The sequence below is a fragment of the Malania oleifera genome, chromosome 4 (genome assembly GCF_029873635.1).
Source record: "Malania oleifera isolate guangnan ecotype guangnan chromosome 4, ASM2987363v1, whole genome shotgun sequence".
NCBI lineage: Eukaryota > Viridiplantae > Streptophyta > Magnoliopsida > Santalales > Ximeniaceae > Malania > Malania oleifera.
In genome coordinates, this window is record NC_080420.1 from 38,627,996 (window position 1) to 38,654,166 (window position 26,171).

Below are 26,171 nucleotides of genomic sequence, written 5' to 3' on the forward strand. Positions count from 1 at the left end.
AGGTTGTGCCTGAAATTTCCCTTGTTCTAGCATATTCAATGTTGTGCTTATCTTAGTCAAATCGGTGCTTATCTCGTTGATGGTGCTTCACAATTCATTCACGGTCTGAGTGTTAATCTGCATAAATTCCCGAAGTGTATTAGCCATCTATGTCATACTATCCTCAAAAGACGTCATCGATCGAATAGGAGCTTCGTTAGATTGAAATCCTGGAAGTGTGTAGCTCAGATAGATTTGCTGTGGATGATATTGATGTGGAAGAGCATCTGGATAATATGTTGTCTACAAAGGTGGTGCATAAGACTAAGGAGACTATTGAAACTGTGATAAAGACGGACAAAATTGATCACTCCTCCATGAGATTCTAGTGATTCCTCCATTCTGAGTTGTAGGTGTTCTAGAATGGTTGATTTGGAGCTTTGTTAACCTAATTTTCTGATTGGATCTGATCAGACCTACTCTCCTTCTTTAATTCCATAGCTACTACCCTCCTTTCCAACGCAGCAACAAGAGCCTGGGGATCAATCTCCTCTTTGACCTCATATTTATCTCCACCACCGATTGCTCTGAGAGGTTGTGCTGCCATTGGTGCCCGATCATATCGTGTATTCCATTGTTTGGAATTTTCAGCTAAGTAGTCAAAAAATGACAGTGCCCAATCCGGTTCCTTTCTGAAGAGTTCTCCATTACACATAGTTTGGACAAATTGATTGCAATCAAGAGTAAGAGCTGTATAAAAATAATTAGAGCTGTATAAAAATAATTGACTAACCTCCAAGATTCAAACTCGTGACGTGGACAGATATTTATCAGATCCTTGAACCTCTCCCAACAAGCCTGGAAGGTCTCGTCACCCTTCTACATGAACTGACCGATCTGTTCGTGCAGGAACTGGGTTCTCTGAAAAGGAAAGAAGTTGTGTAAGAACTCACGCTGCATATCAGTCCAATTAGTAATAGAGTTAGGTCTTAAAAAGTTAAACTAGATCTTAGCCTTATCCTTCAAAGAGAAAGGAAATAAGCGAAGCTTGACATACTCATCAGTCCCGGCCCTATTAATGAAAATGGTACAGACTAGCTCAAAATCTGGCGCATCATGTGGGAAAGCAATGCAAGAAGGTGTGGTAATACGTGTAGGCTGCAAAAAATCCCTAAGCTGATAGGAGAGGCTGAGCGATGGTGGTCAGCGGTGAAGCTCCTGGAGGAGTAGAGACTGGTACCTGTAGCACTGACCTAGGGATGCTTTAAAGAAATTTTTTTTCGACTACTACTTCCCCGCCTCCGTTAGAGATGCTAAGATGGAGGAGTTTCTGAATCTAATCTAGGGTCATTTGATAGTGCCATAGTATGCCGCTAAGTTTGTGAAACTATTTCGTTTTGTCCCATTTATGATTCCTGATGAATTCAGGAAGACGTAGAGGTTTGAGAGAGGTCTGAGACAGGAAATATATGAGCAGGTGGCAGTAGGGGCCTACAAAAATTGCCAAAAAACCAAAAATCAGATCGAAACCGAACCAAAACCATAAACGGTTTGATTTTTTGGTTTTCAATTTTGGTTGCGGTTTTCAAAAATAAAAATGTTTGATTTCAATTTCGGTTTCGATTTTATGTTGAAACCGAACCGAAAAAAAATCAAAAAATTGATTTATATAAGATATATATATATATATATATATATATATATATAAAATATGGCTAGTAAAAATATAGCATGCAATATAGCCATATAGCTATTATAGAAAATAAAAATCCTTAATAAATTTTTAAGAACTTTATGAGAAATAAAAGTTATTTTTGTTAAAAGTGCCCAACAGATTTTATTTTGTTAAAATTATGAGTCCTTATAAAAAATTAAAATGCTTAATAAATTTTCAACAACTTTATGAAAAATAAAGGTTTTTTTTTTTTTTTTTTGTAAAAAAAATCAGTTTAAAACTGAAAAACCACAACTGAACCGCCACATTTTCAATTTTCAATTAAAGCATAATTCCAATTCAGTTTCGATTTCAGTTTGAAAAGCCCAAAACCAAAAATTTTGGTTCGATTTTCAGTTCTGGCCAAAATCAAACCACACTGAACTGTGTACAGTCCTAGGTGGCAGTTTTGCAGATACAGGATTTTTCAGAGCTGGTGGATAAAGTCATCGTAGTAGAGATCAATCGGCAGAGGAGTACAGGGGGATAGAGTCAAAGGAAGAGGCCCACGCCTCCTGAATTTCAAGCAAGTACGAGTCAGGGGCAGTGGAGGACATATGATATGGGCCATCGGTAGGTGGAGGGACACCGAGTTCCTCAGGGTAATCTAGCGCCCCCTACTTCCCCTCGATGCTACAAGAGACATTCAGGGGAAAGTCGAGCTAGAGCGGTGGTCTATTATCGATGTAATAGACCTAGCCATGTGGCACGAGAATATCGTGTGCAACTAAACAATGTGTCTGCTCCTAGACCATACGGAGGGAACAACCAAGCACCCCGCAGTGAGCAGCAAAGGAACACCACCTCGGCACAGGTGTATGTATTGACACCGAGAGACGCAGAGGCAGCAAGTGATGTGGTGACAGGTACCATTTTTAATATGTCATATAAAGTTGTTATCTTTTTTGACTCAGGGACGACTCATTCATTCATAGCTTGAGAGTTTGTCAAAATATGGGGAATAGAAGATCAGCCAATGGATGTCGGTTTGTCGGTGGCTACACCAATAGGAGTCATAGTGGTGTGTAGGAGAATACTTAGGGATTGTCCAATCAGTATTCAGGGGAGGTCACTGCCTGCTAATTTGGTGGTCCTCTCCATGCATGGGTTTAAGGTGATTTTGGGGATGGACTAGTTGGCTGTGCCAACTATGCCAGTATTGATTGCTATAAGAAAGAGGTAGTTTTCAGACCTCCAGGGGAGCAGGAGTACCGATACATTGGGACGTTCATGCGCTCGTCACCACAGATGTTATTAGCTATTCAGGTGAGGAAATTGCTTCTAAAGGGATGCTAAAGGTATCTGGCCTGTGTGAAGGAAGCGTCGGAAGGGGAATTAAAGTTGGAACGTATCCCGATAGTGAGGGATTTTTCTGATATGTTTTCGAAGGATTTGTTAGGTTTGCCTCCTGATCATAAAGTCGAGTTTGCTATTGATTTACCTCCAGGGATGGCACCGATCTTTAAGGCTCCGTACAGAATGGCTCCGGTGGAATGAAAAGAACAGTTGCAAAATTTGCTAGACAGGAGCTTTATTAGACCTAGTGTGTCACCTTGGGGAGCATCAGTGCTTTTTATGAAAAGGAAAGATGGGTCGATGAGAATGTGTATAGATTACAGGGAGATAAATAAAGTGATGATTAAGAATAAGTATCCTCTTCCCCGTATTGATGATTTGTTTGACCAGCTCCAGGGAACATTGGTTTTCTTTAAGATTGATCTTCGATCTGGGTACCATCAAGTGAAGGTCAAGGTAGAGGATGTTCCTAAGATAGTGTTCCGAACTCGGTTTTAGGTAACCATCGACGGTTTTGCTCTAGGACAGAACCCTATAAATAAGGCAGCATCTCATTTTTGTTTAGAAATTCAGTCTCTCTCTCCCCTCTATTATAGAGCTGCGAAGCTCTGCCTCTCTCTCTTCAATTTCTCTCAAACTATTCGTTTGATTAACGATCAGATGCCATTTCTAAGCCTAGCAGCGATCCTCATCAATTTAATCGGAGCAGATTAGCTGTTTAGGGGTCTTAGGCACCACTCCAAGGTTGAGGTAAGGAAATGAATTATATCTGTTGTTTTTAGGATTTAATTGGTTAATGGGAGTGTGTGGGCTTACGAATGTTAAAATGATATTTATCCTGGAGTTGAGTTGATTAAATTAGGGTATATGGATACGGGATGTTGTGCGAACACCACATGCATCGTTCAAGGATCCTTGCAGGCATATCTCCAGGAAACATGTAAGAGGAATAAATTATGTAAGACATTTTGGGAATCAATTGATTAATTAAAATCATGAGAAAATGATAATATTGGTAAGGATTTTCTAACGTATTTGGCATTTGAAAATACTGGTTGTGGAATATCATATATTTATCTGAGCAATTACTAATTTATGAAATATGACTCGCTCTAAAAATGAGCAGTGCAAAGGCTATCCCAAGTATAGGAGTTCAGTCATGTAATAATTAGCCCAAGGGTCATATCATCTCCTCAAGAAATGCAGTTTAATTCCAAACTTGTGTAAAAGAGTTACTGAACATGATTTAGATTCGGTTCCTGAGATTTTTGAGATTTTTGTGATGAAATTGAAACAACACAAAAACAAAACTATTAGCCTAACACGCATAAGATTAAAGACGAGAAACGGAAAACGAACATAATAAGATAGACGATACCAAAAGTAAATGCAGAAAATAATCCTACGTTTAACCATTTAGACAAGAAATAAAACCTATGTTTGAGATTTCGAACAAACGCTTAAAAAAAATGAAAACTTTATCACATAACTGAAACATGCAACCTTAAAATCATCAATCAAACATGAACTCAAAAAAAAAAAAAAACTAAACTTTAAACATTCAAGAACTTAACAAAACGCAAACTAGAAATTGAACTTTAATAATAACCAAACAGAAATTAAAAATTCCAAACATTAATTAAAACACAATTCCAATGAACACTAGTAACTTGAGCAACCATTAAAAAGAAAAGAGTGAATGAAATAGAGAGATAAATTAACTAATAAGATTTAAAGATTTTAAAAGAAAAGCAAACTAAACTTTAATAAAATTAATCCAACAACTAATTAAAATTCAACAATAAGAGAGAGAGAGAGAGAGAGAGAGAGAAGAGGAAGCGAGAGCAAGCCGTAAGGTTGGAGAAGAGAGAGAGAGAAGAAGCATAACTCATGACCTTGTTTTATGTAACCCAGCACACCTCTCTTTTGAACTTGTACGCAGTTCGGCTTTGTTCACTCTTCACACTAGTCTTTGTACACTCATGGTCAAGTCACATATGGCTTCACACGACTTCCCACAAGCACGATCTGCGTGCATGTTAATATCAATATTAATGTCTAAAATTTATCCTGCAATGATTAAATACCAAAAATTCATACATTATCGAATAAAAACCCAAATATTATAAATTGAGCGCAATGTTAAAATATTGAACATAATTAGGCATTTAATTAAAATTATAATCTTTAATGCATGAATTTAAAAGCCTAATTATGCAACTTTGATGCGTAATCACACCTCCTAACTAACGTTTTGTTAGTCTCTAGCAAATAACATGAACGCAGTCAGACTATGAGAGTAATAACTAAAATTCCAATACACGTGAAAACCACATACCATAGCATTTTGCTAGACTTCAAGCAAACCAAAAACTAAGAAAACTACCAAATCCTATCTACCTCCTCTTTCGCGGGAAATACAATTGCATTTTTAAACCCCTAGGTCGATCCTAGTGGACAAGTTGTAGTCTCGTGAGGGTTTCCAGAGCGACACCCACAAACACCAATTTCAGTGAATATTAGATGAATGCACATGCAACACAAATATACCATTTCACATATAGGAATATCACCAGGTTACATACTAGCTCATTCATACACAATTCTTCTTTACACGCAACTTTGAGGCAAGTCACTCATGCAAGTTTCATCATTATATAGCCATTAAGAAAAGTATAATCACATAGAATCAACCAGAAATTATAATTTAGAGTTAATGTAGCCATATAAATTTGAGTATAAATAGGCGAAATCTCAAGGCATTTGTAATGTGTATGACTTGTTACACCCAGGATATCCATGGATACCTACAGAACTATCGTTTTGACTCGGCCTCACTGGTATACCGTAAAAAATACTCAAAAAAGATGAGTTCACTTGTCATATGTGAGGAGGAGTTTCATGATCAAACATCCCACATATTGTAAGGAACAAACGCTATATGTATGGAGTGGACTAGTCTAACAAGGATCCAGCCTATTTGTGAGGTGTTGGATCCTTCACCTTAGCATCTTCTCACCTACTTGCCATATCCAACTATGACCACTCTAGATCAACTTATTCACAAATCAGGCATGAATACATCTAAGACATTAGGCGGTTGAAGAGTCTTCAAATGTGGAGAATATGTGTTGTGTCCCTGACTTTTTCTTGTAGTTGTGTGGAGCAGGTATTAATTTTTCACCTCATAATGGTGTATTTCTATTTCTCTTTTTCTTCCTTCTGCTCATTTTTCAATTTCTTTCTTTTCATGGACAATTAGGACAATCATTACACTTCTTTTATTGTTTTCATACCACCCATGTGAATTAAGATCGAACAAGACTCCATGAAATAAATATATTTCTAGGGGTGGCTCAGCCTTCATATCATGAGTAGGCTACAAGACCTAGGTTTCTATCTTCCCACTAAATGTCACCTCTAGGCTAGCTAATCAAAAACCGAGACTAGTGTACAAAGAATATCCTGAAAAAAATAGAAAATTGAGCTTCATGAACTTTGAGTTGACGTCAAAAAAACTCAAAAGAACGATAAATTGCTCAATAGTACCTCAAAAGGTGTCAAAATCACCACGGGCGCTCTCTTAGTGCTCACAAGGAACCCTAAGTGTTACGAGTCACGTGAACATGTATTTTTAGTCTCATGAGATACCATGTATATACAAGAGTTCATATAGCCAGATTAACACGAATGAACTACCAGTCAACCTTCATGGAGTTACAATTCCTAAATTAGCCATAAAAAGAGAAACTACACATAAATACTCATTTAGTGATGGGCCTAAGTGTGTAACCCCTTGGTTATATGCAAGTATGTAAAGGGTATGAGTCAATATTAATCATGGCCTAATCATCCATATTCAATTTTTTTTAATGTGTTTTCTCACCCGCTCCCCCCCCCCCAACTAAAGTGAAATATTGTCCTCAATGTGAGAGCATAGGGGAAATGGAAAAAGATAATAATGAGGGAAGTAGAGCGTACTTGGGTGGAGAAGTAAGGGAAAGAAAAGAAAAACTGAAACTAAGGAAAAATGTGCCCTAAAATAAAGTAGAATAAAAAAAAAATGAAAATAAAGGAAATAAAAACATCATAGTCTGTCTGGCGAAGGCTTGGGAGGAATTTCATCTGGTGGGTGTAGTTTCATAAATTAAACTAGTGGTCTCTAAATTTGAGCTGCCACAATGAATCATTCTTATTATCTGCATGAAAGTTAGCCTCAAATGAATTAATACTCTTCAAAATACCAAACAATACATGTGCAGATTGACTTTCTTGTTTTAACAAGAAAGGATCTTTATTCAGTATGTTTTCCACGAAATTTAATTCTTTAAGAGCTAGTTTTTGAGGAAAAGTTTCCAGAACAATTACCTTTAGTTTTTCAGAAGCATCAACATTAAAATTTTTACCTGGTTCCTTGAAAGTTGAACTCTCACCATTCTGCTCAACTTCTTCATCTGGTGCACCAATTACCCTACCGTTGTAGAGATTTGCGCTTCGGCATTGCAATCCTTGACATCTACTACAGTGGGTAATGACAGTTCCATGGCTATCTCTTACACTTGAATATTTGGCTGAGCTTGACTTGACTTGTTCAATTCCGGGCTCGCTTCTTCTGATTCTTCTTTAACTTCATCTATCTCAATTGTAACTTCAGGTATCAGGACAACTGTTTGTCTGTCGATGGGTATATCAGGTTGGGAAACTTCTTTTCCACTTCCTAGAGTACTAACGAATTTCCCTATCTCAAGAGAATCCCCTGAGACTTCATGTACTTGTTGATGTTGTTGCTGATATACCTAAGGATCAGACTGAGGTTGTGCCTGAAATTTCCCTTGTTCTAGCATATTCAATATTGTGCTCATCTTAGTCAAATCGGTGCTTATCTCGTTGATGGTGCTTCACAATTCATTCACGGTCTGAGTGTTAATCTGCATAAATTCCCGAAGTGTATTAGCCATCTATGTCATACTATCCTCAAAAGACGTCATCGATGGAATAGGAGCTTCGTTAGATTGAAATCCTGGAAGTGTGTAGCTCAGATAGATTTGCTATGGATGATATTGATGTGGAAGAGCATCTGGATAATATGTTGTCTACAAAGGTGGTGCATAAGACTAAGGAGACTATTGAAACTGTGATAAAGACGGACAAAATTGATCACTCCTCCATGAGATTCTAGTGATTCCTCCATTCCGAGTTGTAGGTGTTCTAGAATGGTTGATTTGGAGCTTTGTTAACCTAATTTGCTGATTGCATCTGATCAAACCTACTCTCCTTCTTTAATTCCATAGCTTCTACCCTCCTTTCCAACGCAGCAACAAGAGCCTGGGGATCAATCTCCTCTTTGACCTCATATTTATCTCCACCACCGATTGCTCTGAGAGGTTGTGCTGCCATTGGTGCCCGATCATATCGTGTATTCCATTGTTTGGAATTTTCAGCTAAGTAGTCAAAGAATGACAGTGCCCAATCCGGTTCCTTTCTGAAGAGTTATCCATTACACATAGTTTGGACAAATTGATTGCAATCAAGAGTAAGAGCTGTATAAAAATAATTGACTAACCTTCAAGATTCAAACTCGTGACGTGGACAGATATTTATCAGATCCTTGAACCTCTCCCAACAAGCCTGGAAGGTCTCGTCACCCTTCTACATGAACTGACCGATCTGCTCGTGCAGGAACTGGGTTCTCTGAAAAGGAAAGAAGTTGTGTAAGAACTCACGCTGCATATCAGTCCAATTAGTAATAGAGTTAGGTCTTAAAAAGTTAAACTAGATCTTAGCCTTATCCTTCAAAGAGAAAAGAAATAAGCGAAGCTTGACATACTCATCAGTCCCGGCCCTATTAATGAAAATGGTACAGACTAGCTCAAAATCTGTCAAATGCTTAAATGAACTCTCAAAATCCACCACGTTAAACTGGGGTATCACTAACAACACCCCAGGCTTAATCGTGAAATTTGGCGCATCATGTGGGAAAGCAATGCAAGAAGGTGTGGTAATACGTGTAGGCTGCAAAAAATCCCTAAGCGTGCGTGGTGTAGGTGCTTGTGCAACCATATATATATATTTTCAAAACACTTTTTTTTGTTTATTTCTTCTTGAGGAAAATCAAAATAAAAAGGAAAAACACTAGTTTGAAACTAAATCTAGCATTCCCCGGTAACGACGCCAAAAACTTGACTCACTCTAAAAATGAGCAATGCAAAGGTTATCCCAAGTATAGAAGTTTAGTAATTAATAATTAGCCCAAGGATCAGATCATCTCCTCAGGGAATGCAGTTTAATTCCAAACTCGTGTAAAAAGATTACTAAACATGGTTTAGATTTGGTTTATGGGATTTTGGAGATTTTTTTTTATGAAATTGAAACGATGCAAAAACTAAATTATAAACCTAACACACATAAGATTAATGACAAGAAATGGAAAACAAGCACAATAAGATAGACTATATCGAAAGTAAATGCAGAAAATAATCCTACATTTAACCATTCATACAAGAAATAAAACATATGTTTGAGATTTCGGACAAACGCCTAAAAAAACGAAAACTTTATCACATAACTGAAACATGCAACCTTAAAATCATCAATCAAACATGAACCCAAATAAAGCTAAACTTTAAATATTCAACAACTTAAAAATTCCAAAATTTAATTAAAACACAATTCCAATAAACACTAGTAACCTGAGCAACCAATAAAAAGAAAAAAGAGAATGAAATAGAGAGATAAATTAACTAATAAGATTTAAAGATTTTAAAAGAAAAAGCAAACTAAACTTTAATAAAATTAATCCAACAACTAATTAAAGTTCAACAATGAGAGAGAGAGAGAGAGAGAGAGAGAGAGAGAGAGAGAGAGAGAGAGAGAGCGCAAGCCGCGAGGTTGGAGAAGAGGATTTCTCTACTGTGTTGCTCGGGTCCTCCCCAAAACCTCCTCTGTGCGGCACTTGTACTCCCAAAAAGAAAATAAAACCCTCATCCCCTTTTATATATTCGGAAGCCTTTGCCCAGCTATCACAACACGCCCAGCTCATGCGCATGGGTCTTCACATGGTCACATCACCACACACGACTCATGTATTGAAGCCCATCCGTTAAGCACATGTTGTCTTCACCTCCAAGCCCAGCCACTCACGCACACACGCCCAATGACTCACGCTCGCACACTCACGGGCTTGTCAACGCAACCCAGCTGAACAGCTTCTTCAATGCACGCATGCATGGTACTATTCACGTGGGCGCTTTTCTATTTAAGGCCCAGCACCCCACACAACTATCATGGCCCAGCTCACATATTGAAGCCCATGGCTGCCTCCTTGTGCAATCCGAGCCCCCTTAGAGGCTCCAATGTGTATAGATCTGGTAAAATGGATAAAAATCCGTTAATCCGACCGCATCCGTTCCATTTTAACCGACTTATCATCAACCACTTGCTAAATAAGTCGAATATGGTTTTTAATTTTCATATCCGCCTCCTTAGCGGGTCGGGTTGGTTTTATCCAGCGGATATCCGCCAAACCGCTTAAAAATCCATAACTAATTAACCCATAAAAACTCAAGCCCAGCAGCGCCCAAGTATGGAAATGGGAAAGCCCAGTGCGGCAGTGCCCACTGCCCACACGGCCCATGCTCGCCACATATTGACACGCAGTCATGCACGGACAAGCCCACACGGCCACAAGCAGCCCCCCTCTGAAATCCTGACCTGATTCCTATTAGGGTTTCATTTTCATCTTGACCTTGAAAGTTTCATCCTTTCCAACTGCGTAGCCACATCCCACGACGTCGAGTCGACGGCGATTCCCATTGCTGTTGCTCACTGCCACCCACAGCCACGACCACGACTCACGAGCCACCATTCCCTCGCGGCCTCACCGACGCCCAGTCTTCCTTTGCGGCTTGCAGTTTCGCCCAGTCATCTTCATCTCTCGCAGTCGCCAGCCACTTGGCCTCGCCCAATCTTCCTTTGTGTTTGCGGCTTGTTGGTTCTTAATATTGCATATGTACAATTTTTCATTTTTTTCATTATTTGAAATTTAAATTTGATGATTGCCTTTGCCTCTGGATGTTCCATAACCAATGGATCTGCAGTATTGAGTTAACCAACGTAGTATTACTAAGAACACAGATAGTGTGTCCATGGCCAACATAGTATTACTAAGAACACAGATAGTGTGTCCATGGCTAGTTAGTTATAATGTCTATAGAATACGTAAAACATCAAATAGTTTTTATTTATTAAAACACTCTTCTATAAATATTTGTTAAACAATAAAAAATACAATATTAAAATAACAAATTTACACATACAAATAATTTTCTTGCAGTGCAAAAATATGAAATAAATTAAAAAAATTAATTAATTTTATAATTTTTCGCTTCAAAATGTATTTAATCCTTCGCTGGGCAATGAAAACATTTAATCCCATTTCATAATTTTTTGCAGTGCATTACAAGGATTTGGGAAAAAAATGTCTTAGTCAATAGCGAATTCAATTGATCAAAATGATGAAATAAGTGAAGAAGAAGTTCAGTTGCCAGATTCATCAAACACAGAACCTACAAAAGAAACAACTCCACAGGTAAAAAGAGTTAGGAAAAAATCATCTAGTATTTGAGCAGATTTTGTATTGATTGAAAGTGGAGATAAACAATATGCCCAATGTAAGTATTGTCCTAAGAAATATTTCTACCATAGTAAGAACTCTGGGACATCAAACCTACATTGTCATACAAAAAAATGCATGGGAAAGAAAAATAATGATCTGAAACAAATGCTAATGAGTCAAGGTGATGCAAAGTTGTCTCTGCATACACGAAAACTTGATCAAGTTGTACAACGTAGGAAGTTGGCAATGGCAATTGTGAGACACAATTTGCCATTTTCTTTTGTTGAGTATGAAGGAATTCATGAATGGGCTTTAGAATTAAATCCAGAGACAAAATTTGTGACATGAAATACTGCAAAAACTGATGTCATGAGGGTTTTTTTCGAGGAAAATAGCACATTCATGAGCTTTATTGAATAATTCTAGTAGAATTTCTCTTACTTCGGACTTATGGACTTCGTTAAATACTGATGGCTATTTATGTTTAATTGCACATTTTGTGGATAAAAATTGGAAGCTTCAGAAAAAAGTATTGAGTTTTTCAAGCATGCCTCCTCCACACACTGGTCTAGCACTTAGTAACAAAGTCATGGACTTATTGGTGAATTGGGGTATAGACAAGAAGCTATTTTCCATAACATTGGATAATGCTACATCCAATGATTGTTTTGTAGAGTATTTGAAGTCTAATCTGAACTTGAAAAATGTTTTGGTAAAGGAAGGAAAATTTTTTCATGTTCGCTGTTGCACTCACATATTGAATCTCATTGTCCAAGATAGCCTAAAATTATCTCATTTCGCTGTGGACAAAATACGAGATTATGTCAAATATGTGAAGATTCACAACATTGAAAGTTTAGATTTCATAAATGTTGTGAAAAGGTGAGAGTGCCACGTGTGAGAGGATTTCGCCAGGATTGTCCTACTAGGTGGAATTCTACTTATATGATGCTTGAAAGTGCTTTATACTATAGAGATGCTATTTGCCAATTCAGGTTTAGTGAGGAGAATTTCAAGTTTTGCCCAAACGATGATGAATGGAAGGAAATTGAGAAAATTGCTAGTTTCTTGAAGGTTTTTTATGACTTGACAAATCTTTTTTTTGGGACATCTTATCTAACTGCAAATTTATACTTTCAAGGAGTATGGAAGGTACAAGTAACTTTACTTAATGTGGCATTGGGTGATGATGTCTTTTTAAGGAATGTGGCTACTCAAATGCAAGGGAAATTTGACAAATACTAGTCAGATTATAGTAAAATTTTGGCAATGGCTGTTATTTTGGATCCTCGTTTCAAGATACAATTTGTATCTTTTTGTTTAAAAGATGTGCAACCAATGTCTTAGAAAGATCGAGTAAATGACATCCAATGTGAGATGCATTCACTTTTTGATGAGTATGTGAAGCACCACTCCCCTTCAACTTCTAAGAAAATGCCTTCCTTTGAAGCAACTATTAGTCATGATCGTGGTCATATGACACCTATTGCAACATCAGTTGATATGACACTAAAAGTAAGATTTTTTTTTTTAAATACAAATTTTATTTTACTTTTATTATACATCTATAGAATTTTTATATTTCTATTGTTATATACTTGTTTTTAGGGTTTTAAAGCTTTTGCTAAAGAAGATGAAGAAGTTCCAATGTCAAAACTAGAAATGTTTTTTAGAGAGAGGATGGTAGATTGTGATAAAGAATTGGATATTTTGCACTTTTGGAGAAGTCATGAATATAGGTATCCGATTCTTTCTCGAATGGCAAGAGATATCTTATCAATTCCAATATTAACTGTTGCATAGGAATCAACATTTAGTATTGGAGGAAAAGTGATAAATATGTCACGTAGTTCTTTTACGTCTGATAATGCTAAACTATCATTTTAACTCGTGATTGGCTGTATAGTCGAGGAGGTATGCTTGTTTAATTATATTTCTATGTTATTATAATTACTATGTATTATGCAATATTTATTTATTTATTTATATTTTGAATTTTGAATGCAGTTGAAGATTTTGTAGATAAGGAAGAACTTGCTGAAGATATTGCTCAAGCTGAAAGAGCAGGTTGTACCTCATCTAGTGTATCATCTTACTCTATTTGACTTTATTTGAATATTACTACACTAGCACAGGCTGTGCAGCTAGTGCTTCTATTTATCTTTGAAAATAATGTAGTCAATAAATTATTGTTTATTTGTTATTTTAACTTGTAGTGTTGATAAATTATTTGTAAATTTTTTTCCAATTTGATAACTTGTAACTTTTGATATGCTAATTAATAAGTTCAATTTATGTTATTCGATTTATAACTTAAATTATATTTTGAATTCTTTCATGATAGGCACACGAGGAGAAGAAGATGAAAGCTTTGATGTCACAAATGAAAGCATTTAAATTAATTCAAGGCATTCAAATGATTTTGAAGTTATTTGAAGGATGGATTGAGATTTTTTTTTAGTTTGTTGATTGTTTTATTTTGGGAGATTCACATGATTTGACAATAGTTGTATTTAAAGAAACTCACATGCTGTAAGAACAATTATAATGTTTAAATTTTAGACTCACACAAGTCACATAGTTTGAGTTTTTATTTTGAGTTGGATTGAGATTAATTTATTATGTTTTATTGCTTACAGTTTTACTTGCATGAATTAGGAGTTGTTAATTAGTATAAATGATTGAATGATTAATATAGTTACTAAAAAAGTTAATACACAAACTAATTGCAAGTTATCGTATACAATTTAAATTATTATGATAAAAATAAATTATTAATAAAATTATATTTGAGAATGGCGGATTATCCGCCCATCTGTCATAAATTATCCGACCCGAAACCGCCTAATCCACCACTTAAACGAGTCGAATATGGATTATGATTTTTTCACCCGATAATCCACCTTATCCGTCACGGATAAACCAACCTGATCCGCTTTGCCAGGTCTACATGTATCCATATTTTAGTATTATTTAGGACCTATTTGGTATCGTTGTTGTTTTCTATTTTCTATTTCTATTTCTATATAGTGAAAAAACATATTATAAAAACACATTTGTTTGTATTGTTAGTTTTCTATTTCAATTGTTTCCAGTTGTTTGTAAAAACATTGAAAATCAAATTTTATGGTTGTTAGTTGTTTTGCCAACCTATTGTTAGAGATTTTAATATCAAAAAATAGTTCTTTTAGATTAAAGCATTCATTTTATACACTTTTAAATTAAAATAAAAACAAAATAATCACATGAATTTAGATATAATTAAAATAATAATATGCATAAGTTTTAAAAATAAAGTCAATTACAAAATATTTTATTTTTCAATTGTAATGTCCAATACAATTTATTATAAAGTAAATTTTAAAAGTATAACAATTAGTTAAAATAATTAGAATAATTTTTATTTTTATTATAGTATTTTTTTTAATGTGTTTGCCCTGTGATGTTATCCTCACCGGTCCTCAAACATCTGAATACATGTAGTCACTCATATGCCCTAACTGTATATACCACAGAACATTTAACTTAGATTCTACAGTTGCAGCTCCACCTATAACTGTAATACCCTATAGTGCATAGATATTTCCCACTATCTTTTCTCCTTTCATCACCATCGAGTCGCCTTCACGCACTTTCATTTCCCCACTTTCAGACTTGTAACTATACCCGTTACAATCTAAAGTGTCTAATGAAACTACATTCTTCCTTAAACCCAGTACATGCCTTACATTACATAAGGTTCTTACAATACCATCATACATTTTGATTTTGACATTTCCAATACCAATTATTTTGCATGAAATATCATTTCCCATGAAAAACACAACTAGCATTAATTGACATGTAGGTATTGAACCATTTTCTATTTGCGGTCATGTGATAAGAGCATCTGGTATTTGAGATCTAAGAATGATTCCCGAGGCACTCTGAATCCGATGAAACACATAGCATATCACCATCACTGCTTACTGAGCCTCCTTCCACTACATTTGTAGATTTTGGCGAACCCTTAGACATATATTGACTCTCCAGTTTTCGCCAAACTGATGCCGGAGAATCCTCATCCATGACATGATACAACACGTCATCCGCCAAACAAAGTCGGATGGTTGATACTGCCTTTGCCCCTAATTCCTTCCAAGTTCCTTCATCCATACTTTCAGGTTGAATTCCGTATAAGGCCTTCACCATGTCTTACTGCACTAAGAGATCCTTTACCCTTCTCTGCCACAACCGAAAATCCTGGTTCCATCAAACTTGACAACGTCAAATTTCGCAGATGAAGATCCAGAGGCCATTACAACAATACTCTGATACCAATTTGTTGTGTAAAACCCTGAAATATACTGTGGAATATATATATATATATATATATATATATATATATTTGTATGTAAAGAATCAAATACATAATGCAACACTTTAATGGTGAATATACAAAATAATTCACAATCACAACAAGTAAATGAAAGTAATAACAATCATAATAACACAAGGAATTACGTGATTCGACAATGCCTACATCCACGGGAGCAAACGATAAGGATTCACTATCTTCTTGTATAAATTACAAGAACATAACAATCCTCTCAACAATTATCAACCAACACTCTAAATATATCAGATATGATATATATATATATAGTTCCTAGATGTTTTCCCTCCAAACCCCAACCATATTAACGTTTTCCTTTCAAAATTTGAAATTTGCACTGGGTGTCCCAAACCAAACCATCGACGGTTAGAGCCTTACCGTCAACGATTTCCCCTACTACTACTTGATTTCCTTCATGCTTTCCCTTTGTGTATACTATCCACTCAGTATGTGAGCCACAATTCACAACAATATGACTAGTAGAGTGGAATCGTGCAATATCATAATATTGAAGTCAACAAGCTAAAAAAAAAAAATTCATCATGGCTAATTGATAAGCTTTGTAAGGAAGGGATGACTTTTTTTATTCAAATGATTAGGTTATGTTTGGTTCGCAAAATGTTTCTTTCTTTCCTATTTCATATTGGATGGAATGACATAAACTTTTGCATTAATGAATTCTTTCTAAATAATTGTATCTCTATGCAGTATTCATTACATTTTCATATATTTCATCCAGTTTCTAAGAATAGATAATACATGAACAAAACATAACCTTAGGACCTAAGGAGGCTTCCCTAGTTATGATTGAAGTCTACGAGAGAGTTTGCTCACCAAGCAATGATCCCTATGAGGTGGCTACTTCAACAATGTGGTTATTGTTGGTTTTGTTTGTCCCACATCAGTGAGAAGGTTGTTTGAAGTTTTTTTTTTTTGTCCAACATTGGTGGGAAAGTTGTTTGAACCTATGGGATGAAGCTATATAAAGAGCTCCCATCTCCATTTGTAATCACACCTCAAAGTTGTAATTTGTCTAGAAGTAGTGGATTGATCGTCAGCGCCCGATGATGTAGGTAATTATGTACTGAACCTCACAAATTATTGTCTTGTTCATTATTGTTGTCTTTTATTATTAGTTTCTGCATTACTTTAGTTTTGATTATATATTCAATAGCAATAGTTGTAGTATTGGTGTTTGGCACAAGTGGGGTGCTCGACACAACAATTGGTATTAGAGTCAAGTTGAATAGTGTCAATACAATGGTGTTTCTCTATTAGGATCTTTGATTCCATTTTTTATGTCTAAAACAGACCTTGTCTAAAAGAGTGCTCAAAGACCATTGCGGTTCAATCGCTCCCTGGAACTCGGCCTAGTCAAAGTGGAATTTCATAGGATATACAGAGTAGACACGGTTGGGATAAGTGTGGTACTATTCATCCTAGGCCTTTTGCTTTGTTGTTTGTTATTGAATATATAAAATATGGCAGAAACTATGCGTGTAATAGTAGAAGAAACTTTGTCCACACGAACTCTAACCCCAACATCTTCGACATCATCATCAAAGACGATAGCTAATGCTCAGTTTGAGGTGGAGAAATTTGATGGTACCAATAATTTTGGTATGTGGCAATGTGAGGTGATGGACATCCTATACCAACAGGAATTAGATATTGCTTTAGATGATAAACTAGAGGATATGGGTGACAGAGATTGGGAAAAGATCAATCGTCAAGCATGTGGTACAATTTGTTTGTCTCGCTAAAAATCAGAAATATTGTGTTATGAGGGAGACATCTACAAAGAAATTGTAGGAGACATTGGAAGATACATTTATGACCAAGAGTTTGGAAAATAGACTCTATTTGAAAAAGAAATTGTTTCGCTTCCAGTATCAACCAGGTATTTCAATAAATGACCACATAAATATTTTCAATAAAATTTTGGCCGATTTGTTAAATTTGGATGAAAATGTGAAAATGAGGATAAAACCTTATTGTTACTAAATTCTCTCCCTGATGATTATGAACATCTGACCACCACTTTATTGTATAGGAAAGATAAAGTTACTTTTGATGTTATTTGTACTATATTGATTAATGCTGAATGTAGAAAGAATGATCAGAGGGTCCATAAGGAAACAACAGAAGCACTAACAATAAGGGAACGTTGTCAGAGTCATAATCTGGAAGGAGGAGTAAATCTCATGAGAGACCTGCTAAAGATGAATGCGCCTTTTGTCATGAGAAAGGACATTAGTAGTAAGATTGTCCTAAATTACAGTAGAAGAATAAGGGCAAAGCACATTCTAATGCCAATATAGCCAAACGTGATGGAAGTGAGTCAATTTTTTCTCTTATTGGAACATCTTCGACACATTACTTTGGTGAGTGGATTTTGGATTCTAGTTGTTCCTATCACATGTGTCCCAATAGGGAACAATTTTCTAATTTTGAAGAATTAGATGGTGGAGTTGTTTTTATGGGAAATGATAATACTTGTAAAACAACTGGAATCGGTTTAATACAATTGAAATGTCAAGATGAAACTATTAAAACCTTACCTGATGTTAGGTATGTTCTAAGTTTAAATAAAAATATGATTTCATTGGGCATCTTAGACTCTAAAGGATTCACTATCACTTTGAAAGATGGAACCTTAAAGATTAAATCAGGTGCGCTTGTGGTGATGAAAGGTACTAGTAAAAATAACTTGTATTACTTTCAAGGTGGCACTGTTATTGACTCAGTAGTTGTTGTTTCCGAGAAAGATGCAGGTTTAGATACAACCAGTTTATGACATATGCAGTTGGCATGTGCAAGTGAAAAATCTTTGCAACAATTGGCTAAGTGAGGCTTGTTGAAGGATGCAAAGGTATGTAAGCTTGAATTTTGTGAACATTGTATTTTGGGAAAACAGGCAAGAGTGAAATTTGGCACTGCAACCCACCGGACTAAACGTATCTTAGACTACATCCACACAGATGTATGAGGGCCTACCAAAACTGCTTCATTGGGTGGTATGCATTATTTTGTTACTTTTGTTGATGATTTTTCTAGGAGAGTTTGGGTGTATGTTGTGAAGAATAAAAATGAAGACTGTGACATTTTCCTTAAGTGGAAAAAATTGGTTAAAACTCAAACTGACAAAAAGATCAAATGGCTTAGATCAAGTAATGGTGGTGAATACATGAGTGATCTGTTTGTGAAGGTATGTCAAGATGAAAGTATTACACGACACTTAACAGTTAGAAATACACCAAAACAGAATGGGGTGGCAGAGCACATGAATCGAACTTTGCTAAAGAAAGTTCGATGTATGTTGTCTAATGTTGGGTTAGACAAAAGGTTTTGGGCTGAGGTTGTTAGGTATGTGTGTCATCTTGTTTACCGCCTACCATAATCTGCTATCAGGGGAAAAACACCCTATAAGGTATGGTTGGGAGAACCTGCTAATGATTATGATTCTTTACATGTATTTGGTACAGTTGCTTATTATCATGTTAAATAATCTAAATTAGATCCTAAAGCCAGGAAAGTAATATTTTTAGGGATTAGTACAGGAGTCAAAGGATATCGTCTTTGGTTTCTAGAGACAAAAAAAATGATTTTAAGTAGGGATGTGACTTTTGATGAATTTACGATGATAAAGAAAACAATATGCAAGGAATCACCAGCGGAAGAAAATACCAGTGGTACTCAACAACAAGTGGAGGTTGAGACAATTTTGAGAAACCCATTGAGAAATGAGACTACACGATGTAACTCTCCAGTTACAGTGGGGAACAGTATACAAGAAGAGGAGATTTCAATCCGAGAATCTTCACAGCAACAAGAATCAATTGTTTCTTAGAGACCAAGACGAGAAATTCGAAAACCTACTCAGTATATTGACATGGTGGCCTATGCACTTCCAGTTGTAGATTATGATGTTCCTTACACTTTCAAAGAAGTAATGAGGAACTCTGAATCAGACAAGCTAGTGGAAAAGAGCGATGAATGAAGAAATGCAGTATCTTCGTCATAATCAGACTTGGGAGCTAGCCCAGCTGCCCAAGGGTAAGAAAGCAATTGGTTGCAAATGGGTTTATGTAAAGAAAGAAGGATTTCCAAATGCAATTATTAGTCTGATGTATGCAATGGTTTGTATAAGACCTAATATTTCACAAGTTGTTAGTATGGTGAGTAGGTATATGCATGATTTGGGTAAACGACATTGGCAAGTTGTGAAATGGATTTTACAATACATTATGAGTACTATTGATGTTGGTATAGTATTTGAGAAAAATAATACTATTGATCAACGTGTTGTTGGATATATGGATTCTGATTTTGCAGGTGATTTGGATAAACATCGATCAACTACTGGATATGTTTTTACATTTTCTAGTGATCCAGTGAGTTGGAGGTCTACCTTACAGTCTAACATTACTTCATCTACAACAGAAGCAGATTACATAGCAGCTTCAAAGGCTGTTGAGGAAGCTATTTGGTTGTAGGATTTACTTGAAAATTTGGGAGTTGTTCGTAAGTACATTGTTGTGTTCTGTGATAGCCAAAGTGCTATTCATTTTGGCAAAGAACCAAGTGTACCATGCACGAACAAAGCACATCGACGTTCCGTTTCACTTTATACGTGATATAATTGATGAAGGCAAAATACTTCTTCGAAAGATTGCTACAACTGAAAATCTCGCAAATACATTGACCAAGATTGTGACAACAATCAAGTTCAAACATTATTTCGACTTGATCAATATCTTGCAAGTCTGAATATTTTTGAAAGACACTGATGATGTGAAACTCTAGAAAATATTGGTGACTGGAAAATTTTTTGAATGTATCATCAAGATGGAGATTTGTTGGTTTTGTTTGTCCCACGTCGGTGGGAAGGTTGTTTGAAGTTTTTTTTTTTTTTGTCCCACATTGGTGGGAAAGTTGTTTGAACCTTTAGGATGAAGTTATATAAAGAGCTCCCCTCTCCATTTGTAATCACAAATCAAATTTGTAATTTGTTTAGAAGTAGTGGATTGATCGTCAGCGTCCGAGGACGTAGGCAATTCTGTATTGAACCTCACAAATTCTTATATTATTCTTTATTGTTGTCTTTTATTATTAGTTTCTATATTATTTTAGTTTTGATTATATTTCAATAGTAATAGTTGTAATATTGGTGTTTAACACAAGTGGGGTGTCCGGCACAACAGCTATTAATAGCTGACTCTTTTTACATTGAAAAAAAAAATGCTTAGATTGTGCCAAGGGATGTGAAAAGCATCCAGAAGCATAAACTAGTGCAGTGAATACCAAGATTTGTATTGGACGCTATAGTAAAGCCCTAGTGATTCCAATGGATTGGTAAAATATACCCTCTGTGCTTCATCACAATGACTAATGATTTGATTATTTTACCAAAGGGTGAAAAGCATCCTAATGAACAGTGTCATTCAACTATGGTCATCAATTTCTAAAGAACACATCATATGCAGGTTGAGCTCATAGATTGATATATGTGCAAATTAATCCATTCAACCCCAATGCCATACCCAAGCAAATGAACAGACTGAATTGACCAACAAAACTTTGAAGGCGAATATAGAGAATGTGATTCAAGATAACCAAGTGATTAGCTTTAGCTACTTTTCAATGATGCAATGGGTGTATAGAATGGCTTAGCAATCATACGGCCTCCTAGAGATTGGACCATTTGATTAAGCTTCCATCTTCATAGGAGATGAAGCTAGTGAGTTCACAAGTTGATATGAGTGCAAACTAATTCAATCAACCCCAATACCATACTGAAGCTAATGGACAGACTGAATTGACAAACAAAACTTCAAATGCAAATCTAGAGAAGGTGATTCAAGACAATCCAAGAGTCTGGCGTGAGCTGCTCTCAAGACCTTTTTCACTCAGCAAAAAACTACCTATGTAGGTCACAATTTATTCATTACAGAGGGCAGAACAAAGTGGGTTAAAAGAAAAAATGGAGTAATATGATGATGCAATGTTAGCCGAGTTGGAAAACCTAGACAAAACCAGACTCCTAGTCCTTGACCAAATTGTCGCCCAAAAAGCAAGTGGAAAGATCATAGAATAAAAGTGTTACGACAAAAATTTTCTCGTATGGGAAATCTGGATTGGAAAGTGGCAAACCTATCAGCCGAAAAGGATCTTGATCAAGTGCAAAAAATTTCCTCATGAAATCCTGCCCCTGCGTGTGGAGCATAGACCCAACAGGACTTCAAAATAAAAAGAAATATTATTGATGGGTTCAATCTTTGTTCTATAGGCTAATAGCTCATATCATATGTATTAACGATTATAGCCAATAAAAGTTTCATAAACATAATGAAATAAGATGCCAACAGAAAGCACATGGTAATGGCTATATGCTTGTGGGGGATCAGTGGTAGCTATAAGATGGCACACGAATGTGATAGCAGAGGATTATTTAGTGGTCAATCATCTCACAGTCTTGCTTATGCAGAGAAAATTTCCAAGAACTGAGAATGCCATCAAAGACTATACAAGCTCAGTGACTGAAGAGCGCCTGCACACCATGGTATGGAGTGCTTTCCAAGGTCATCTTTTTACCAAACAGAACAACAAAGATTCTATTTCTTACACATAAATACATTATACATATATAAATAGTTTTTTACAAGAGAAGAATCAGGAAGTAACACCAAGAATTGACCAGATGCCACTAGAAAATTACCTTATTTTTCTCTTATACATGTCAATGCAATACAAAATCTGAATCCCAGGAATTCCATTGCCGTGGAAAATTTACAGCAACAGCTCAAGGCCGGTAAAATATGGCATATCCCAGCACTTGATCATGCATGAATCAAGGATCAGAGACATTGATCAACATGCATGGTTCTGGCTAATGTTGAATTCTTTTGACCATGCATGAAACATTTCATGATCAAGCATGAAATTTGTATTGTTGTCCTTTTCTTTTCAAGACACAAGGCTCTCGTGCAACGGGGAAACTTGCTTTGATCCAATCTTTGATATCTCTACCAATACCCTATGCAAGGCCTGAGGTTTTGAAAAAAAGGGTGAGTGATCAGAGCCTTTAAGCTGGAAAACTTGTTCTGGGGGATGTGATTTGATCATGGCTTCCTGTAGAGAGATAGGGACAGCGCAATCTTCCTGTGTTTTTATATAAAAGCGCCTGACAGAGCCATAGTTCACATCAGAAAGCGAGAGCTTCTCTAAAACTGGAGCAAAAGGGATTGGTCTCATTGATACTGATGCCAATGCAATGTCCTGGATCAAGAAGAGCAAACTTTCATTTACCATATGTAGTATAACAACTTCTTCAAGCCAGAGCTCAAGTGATGAACATTTTCTGGGGAATTATGACAAACAGGTTACATACCTTATCAGGGGTTTGGTTAAACAGCATGTCTCTCAGTAATGCTTTGTCAAGATCTATAGCAGTGGGAAGGTGATCTTTTCCATTGCCATACAAGAATATCTGAGCATGTTGCATCAGACCATCTGGGTTTGCCTGCATTAGCACGTAGATTAAACTCAACAATTTGTAAACAAAATTTTCTCAGGAAATATATACATATATATATATATATATATATATGATAAAAGAATCTTCAAGTGCATTCAAGCACTAAAAAATGTACATATTATGAACTTATTTTCTCTGTCACATTCTGAAGCGAAGAATGGAGAGCAGACCTGTTGGGAAAAAATATCAAGGGTGCTCTGCCCATTAGCCAACATTGCTGCAGCAATAAAAACAGCTTTTGAGACTTTTGATGGAAATAGTTCCATTGCGTATGAGATACAAGCACCACCAAAATCATGTCCCACCAAAATCACCTGCAGCAAGTATGGGAAATTAGTCCGCTAGGAATATATATGTTTTTTTGATACAATGAATTGAACAGGAGACTGATTTTTTCAGAATTTCAATTGTGAATTTATCCATATTGGAAAATTGAATGAAGGATAAATGTTTTGTACACGTGGTTGGGTCAAAACCTAATAATAGCTTGTGTGTTCTGATCAACTTGTGCTCACGACTCATGAGAAATCCCTCGGAGCTAACAAATGGTATTAGTCCCCGAGGCTACTTAAACATAATCATTTTATATCATTTAGAAAATCACAACTCTCAGACATTCCAATCATGATGTGTAATCAGAAAAGCCTTGAGTTTGGAGCAAACAAAGAGCAATTTGCTGCAAAATTTTAGTAGTCCATTAGTAGTCTGCTACCTAGTCTGTGTTGTTCTGTGTGAACAACACGCATGGACACATATTCAAGCACACAGAGACAGAGAGAGAGAGAGAGAGAGAGAGAGAGAGAGAGAGAGAGCGAGAGAACAAACCTTCTCCCCGTCCCCAAGCTTTTCAAGGAAATCTGTAAGTGGCTTCACATATTGTGCAAGACTTGTGACACTGTTTGTGTCAAATGAATGAATTCCAGACCCTGTTAACTCCACTGCGTCAACTTTAAACCCACTTTGTTCAAGAAAGGCAATGGTTTTATACCAACACCAAGCACCAAAACCACCCCCATGAACAAGAACAAAATGTTTGGTCTCCATAGTTTCAATATCAAAATCCTGAGGAAGTAAAAAGCAGCTCGATCAAAAACAAGAGAATGATTCATTCAAAGAGAGAATTAAATGGAAAAATAAAAATAAAAGTAGAATTAAAACCTAAAAATACGCATTCTTGCGTTTGAGCAAAATTTTCCAAAAACAGCAACGCCCTTAGAAAACCATCTAACTTACGGATTCAACAATCAACTACTAGACGCAATATATATTCAAAAGACCTTCCAAAAAAAAAAAAAAATCACGTATGCCCAGCAAAATGAATAAACAAGTAAATAACATGGTAGGCGTTGGCGGCTGAGTCCAACTAAGAAAAACAATAATTTGAACAATTCAAACATCCTCTGTTACCAAGTACGTACACTAGGAGTTAAAGAAAAATCCAATACGGCTCAGAAACCCCTTATTGATCTATAGCTGTTAATCATCGCCCATCACCCATTCAAGAAAAAAAAAATCAATTGGGTATTCTTCGCATTAATTGATCAAAATTAACCAAATTAAACATGCCCAGCAAGGAGAGGGGGGGAAGCAAAACTAAACTATGTCAAACCTGATTAAGAAGCTGACGAGGTTGGACAAGAGAATCCATCGAAGAACGGGGCCTGGTGCTCGAACTCCTCGGGAAGTTCTGCTTCCTAGAGTTCATCGAAAGTGGGTGATCTCGCACAGAGGTGGACCGATCGAAGTTGCCCGAAAAAGAACCGTTTTTCTGGCTCTGGTGATGCTTAAAGAGCAGAACAGCTTCCAGAGCTTGCTTCCGTATCAGATCATCGTCGAGAAAAGCAGTGGGAGTCTCTTTGGCCGCCGGCGATGCGAAGGCGCTGGTCGGGGCGGTTTTTCTGCCGGCGGCGGGAGGTGGTGCCCGCGGAGAGCCCGAGCTGCCTCGGACACTTTTAGGGGCGTAATGCTTGTTCTCCTTGGGGTACAGACACGTTAAGGCGCTGCCCATTGGCTCCTCTTTTGCATGAAAGTGGAAACAGAGGAGAGAAACAGAGCAGGTGGAAAGTGGAACCTGAGAGAGAGAGAGAGAGAGCGATTTAAATGAAGGAAATTAATGGAATTTATAATACGGAGAGAAACAGGGGAAAAGTGGACGAAAATGATACCGACTTTTTACGGTATTACCAAAAGGCCATTTATTAAGCACGCAACGAACCACCGACAGGCGCAATTATCCTTAATAATAAAGATAAATAAATAAATAATTGAGTTGCATGTATTTTTCCTGTTGTATATTATATTGCGTGTGATAGAATATGAGCCATTTAATTTTTATTATTATTAAGTTCGTGAGCTTATTTTTGTTTTCTATTTCCAAGTTGGTGGGTCTATTTTGAATCGCATAATAAATAGATACAGAATTTTTTGGGCCCTATTTAATTGTATGAAACAAGTTTTTTTCCATTTTTGGTTTTTAAAATAGTTATAAAAATATTAGTTTATATTTCAATTTTGGGCAGATTTCAAAAATTAGAGCATCCTCTTAAAGTTTCAAGGATTCCAAGAATCTTTGTTAGGATTTGTCAAAAAGTCACAAATCTCTTTTTGTATTTTTTTGCTAGACTTTGGGGGAGGACGCTAGTCCGTAGATTTGGTG

General features: G+C 36.3%; 1 protein-coding gene across 1 annotated transcript; it reads right to left on the reverse strand.

Moving 5' to 3' along the window:
- Positions 1–22,565: 22,565 nt before the first annotated feature.
- On the reverse strand, positions 22,566–25,607 carry LOC131153123 (putative methylesterase 11, chloroplastic). Its single transcript, XM_058105196.1, has 5 exons — positions 25,125–25,607; positions 24,341–24,577; positions 23,686–23,829; positions 23,369–23,500; positions 22,566–23,256 (listed from the first exon to the last, which is right to left on the reverse strand). The coding sequence occupies exons 1-5, from the start codon at positions 25,521–25,523 to the stop codon at positions 22,945–22,947; spliced, it is 1,224 nt and encodes a 407-aa protein (XP_057961179.1). The 5' UTR covers positions 25,524–25,607; the 3' UTR covers positions 22,566–22,944.
- Positions 25,608–26,171: the final 564 nt, after the last annotated feature.

Coding starts and splice junctions, on each gene's coding strand:
- LOC131153123 (XM_058105196.1), bottom strand. CDS start 25,523: ATGGGCAGCGCCTTAACGTGTCTGTACCCCAAGGAGAACAAGCATTAC. Junction 24,578..25,124: donor CTCGTCAGCTTCTTAATCAG/GTTTGACATAGT, acceptor TTACTTCCTCAG/GATTTTGATATTGAAACTAT. Junction 23,830..24,340: donor AGCTTGGGGACGGGGAGAAG/GTTTGTTCTCTC, acceptor TACTTGCTGCAG/GTGATTTTGGTGGGACATGA.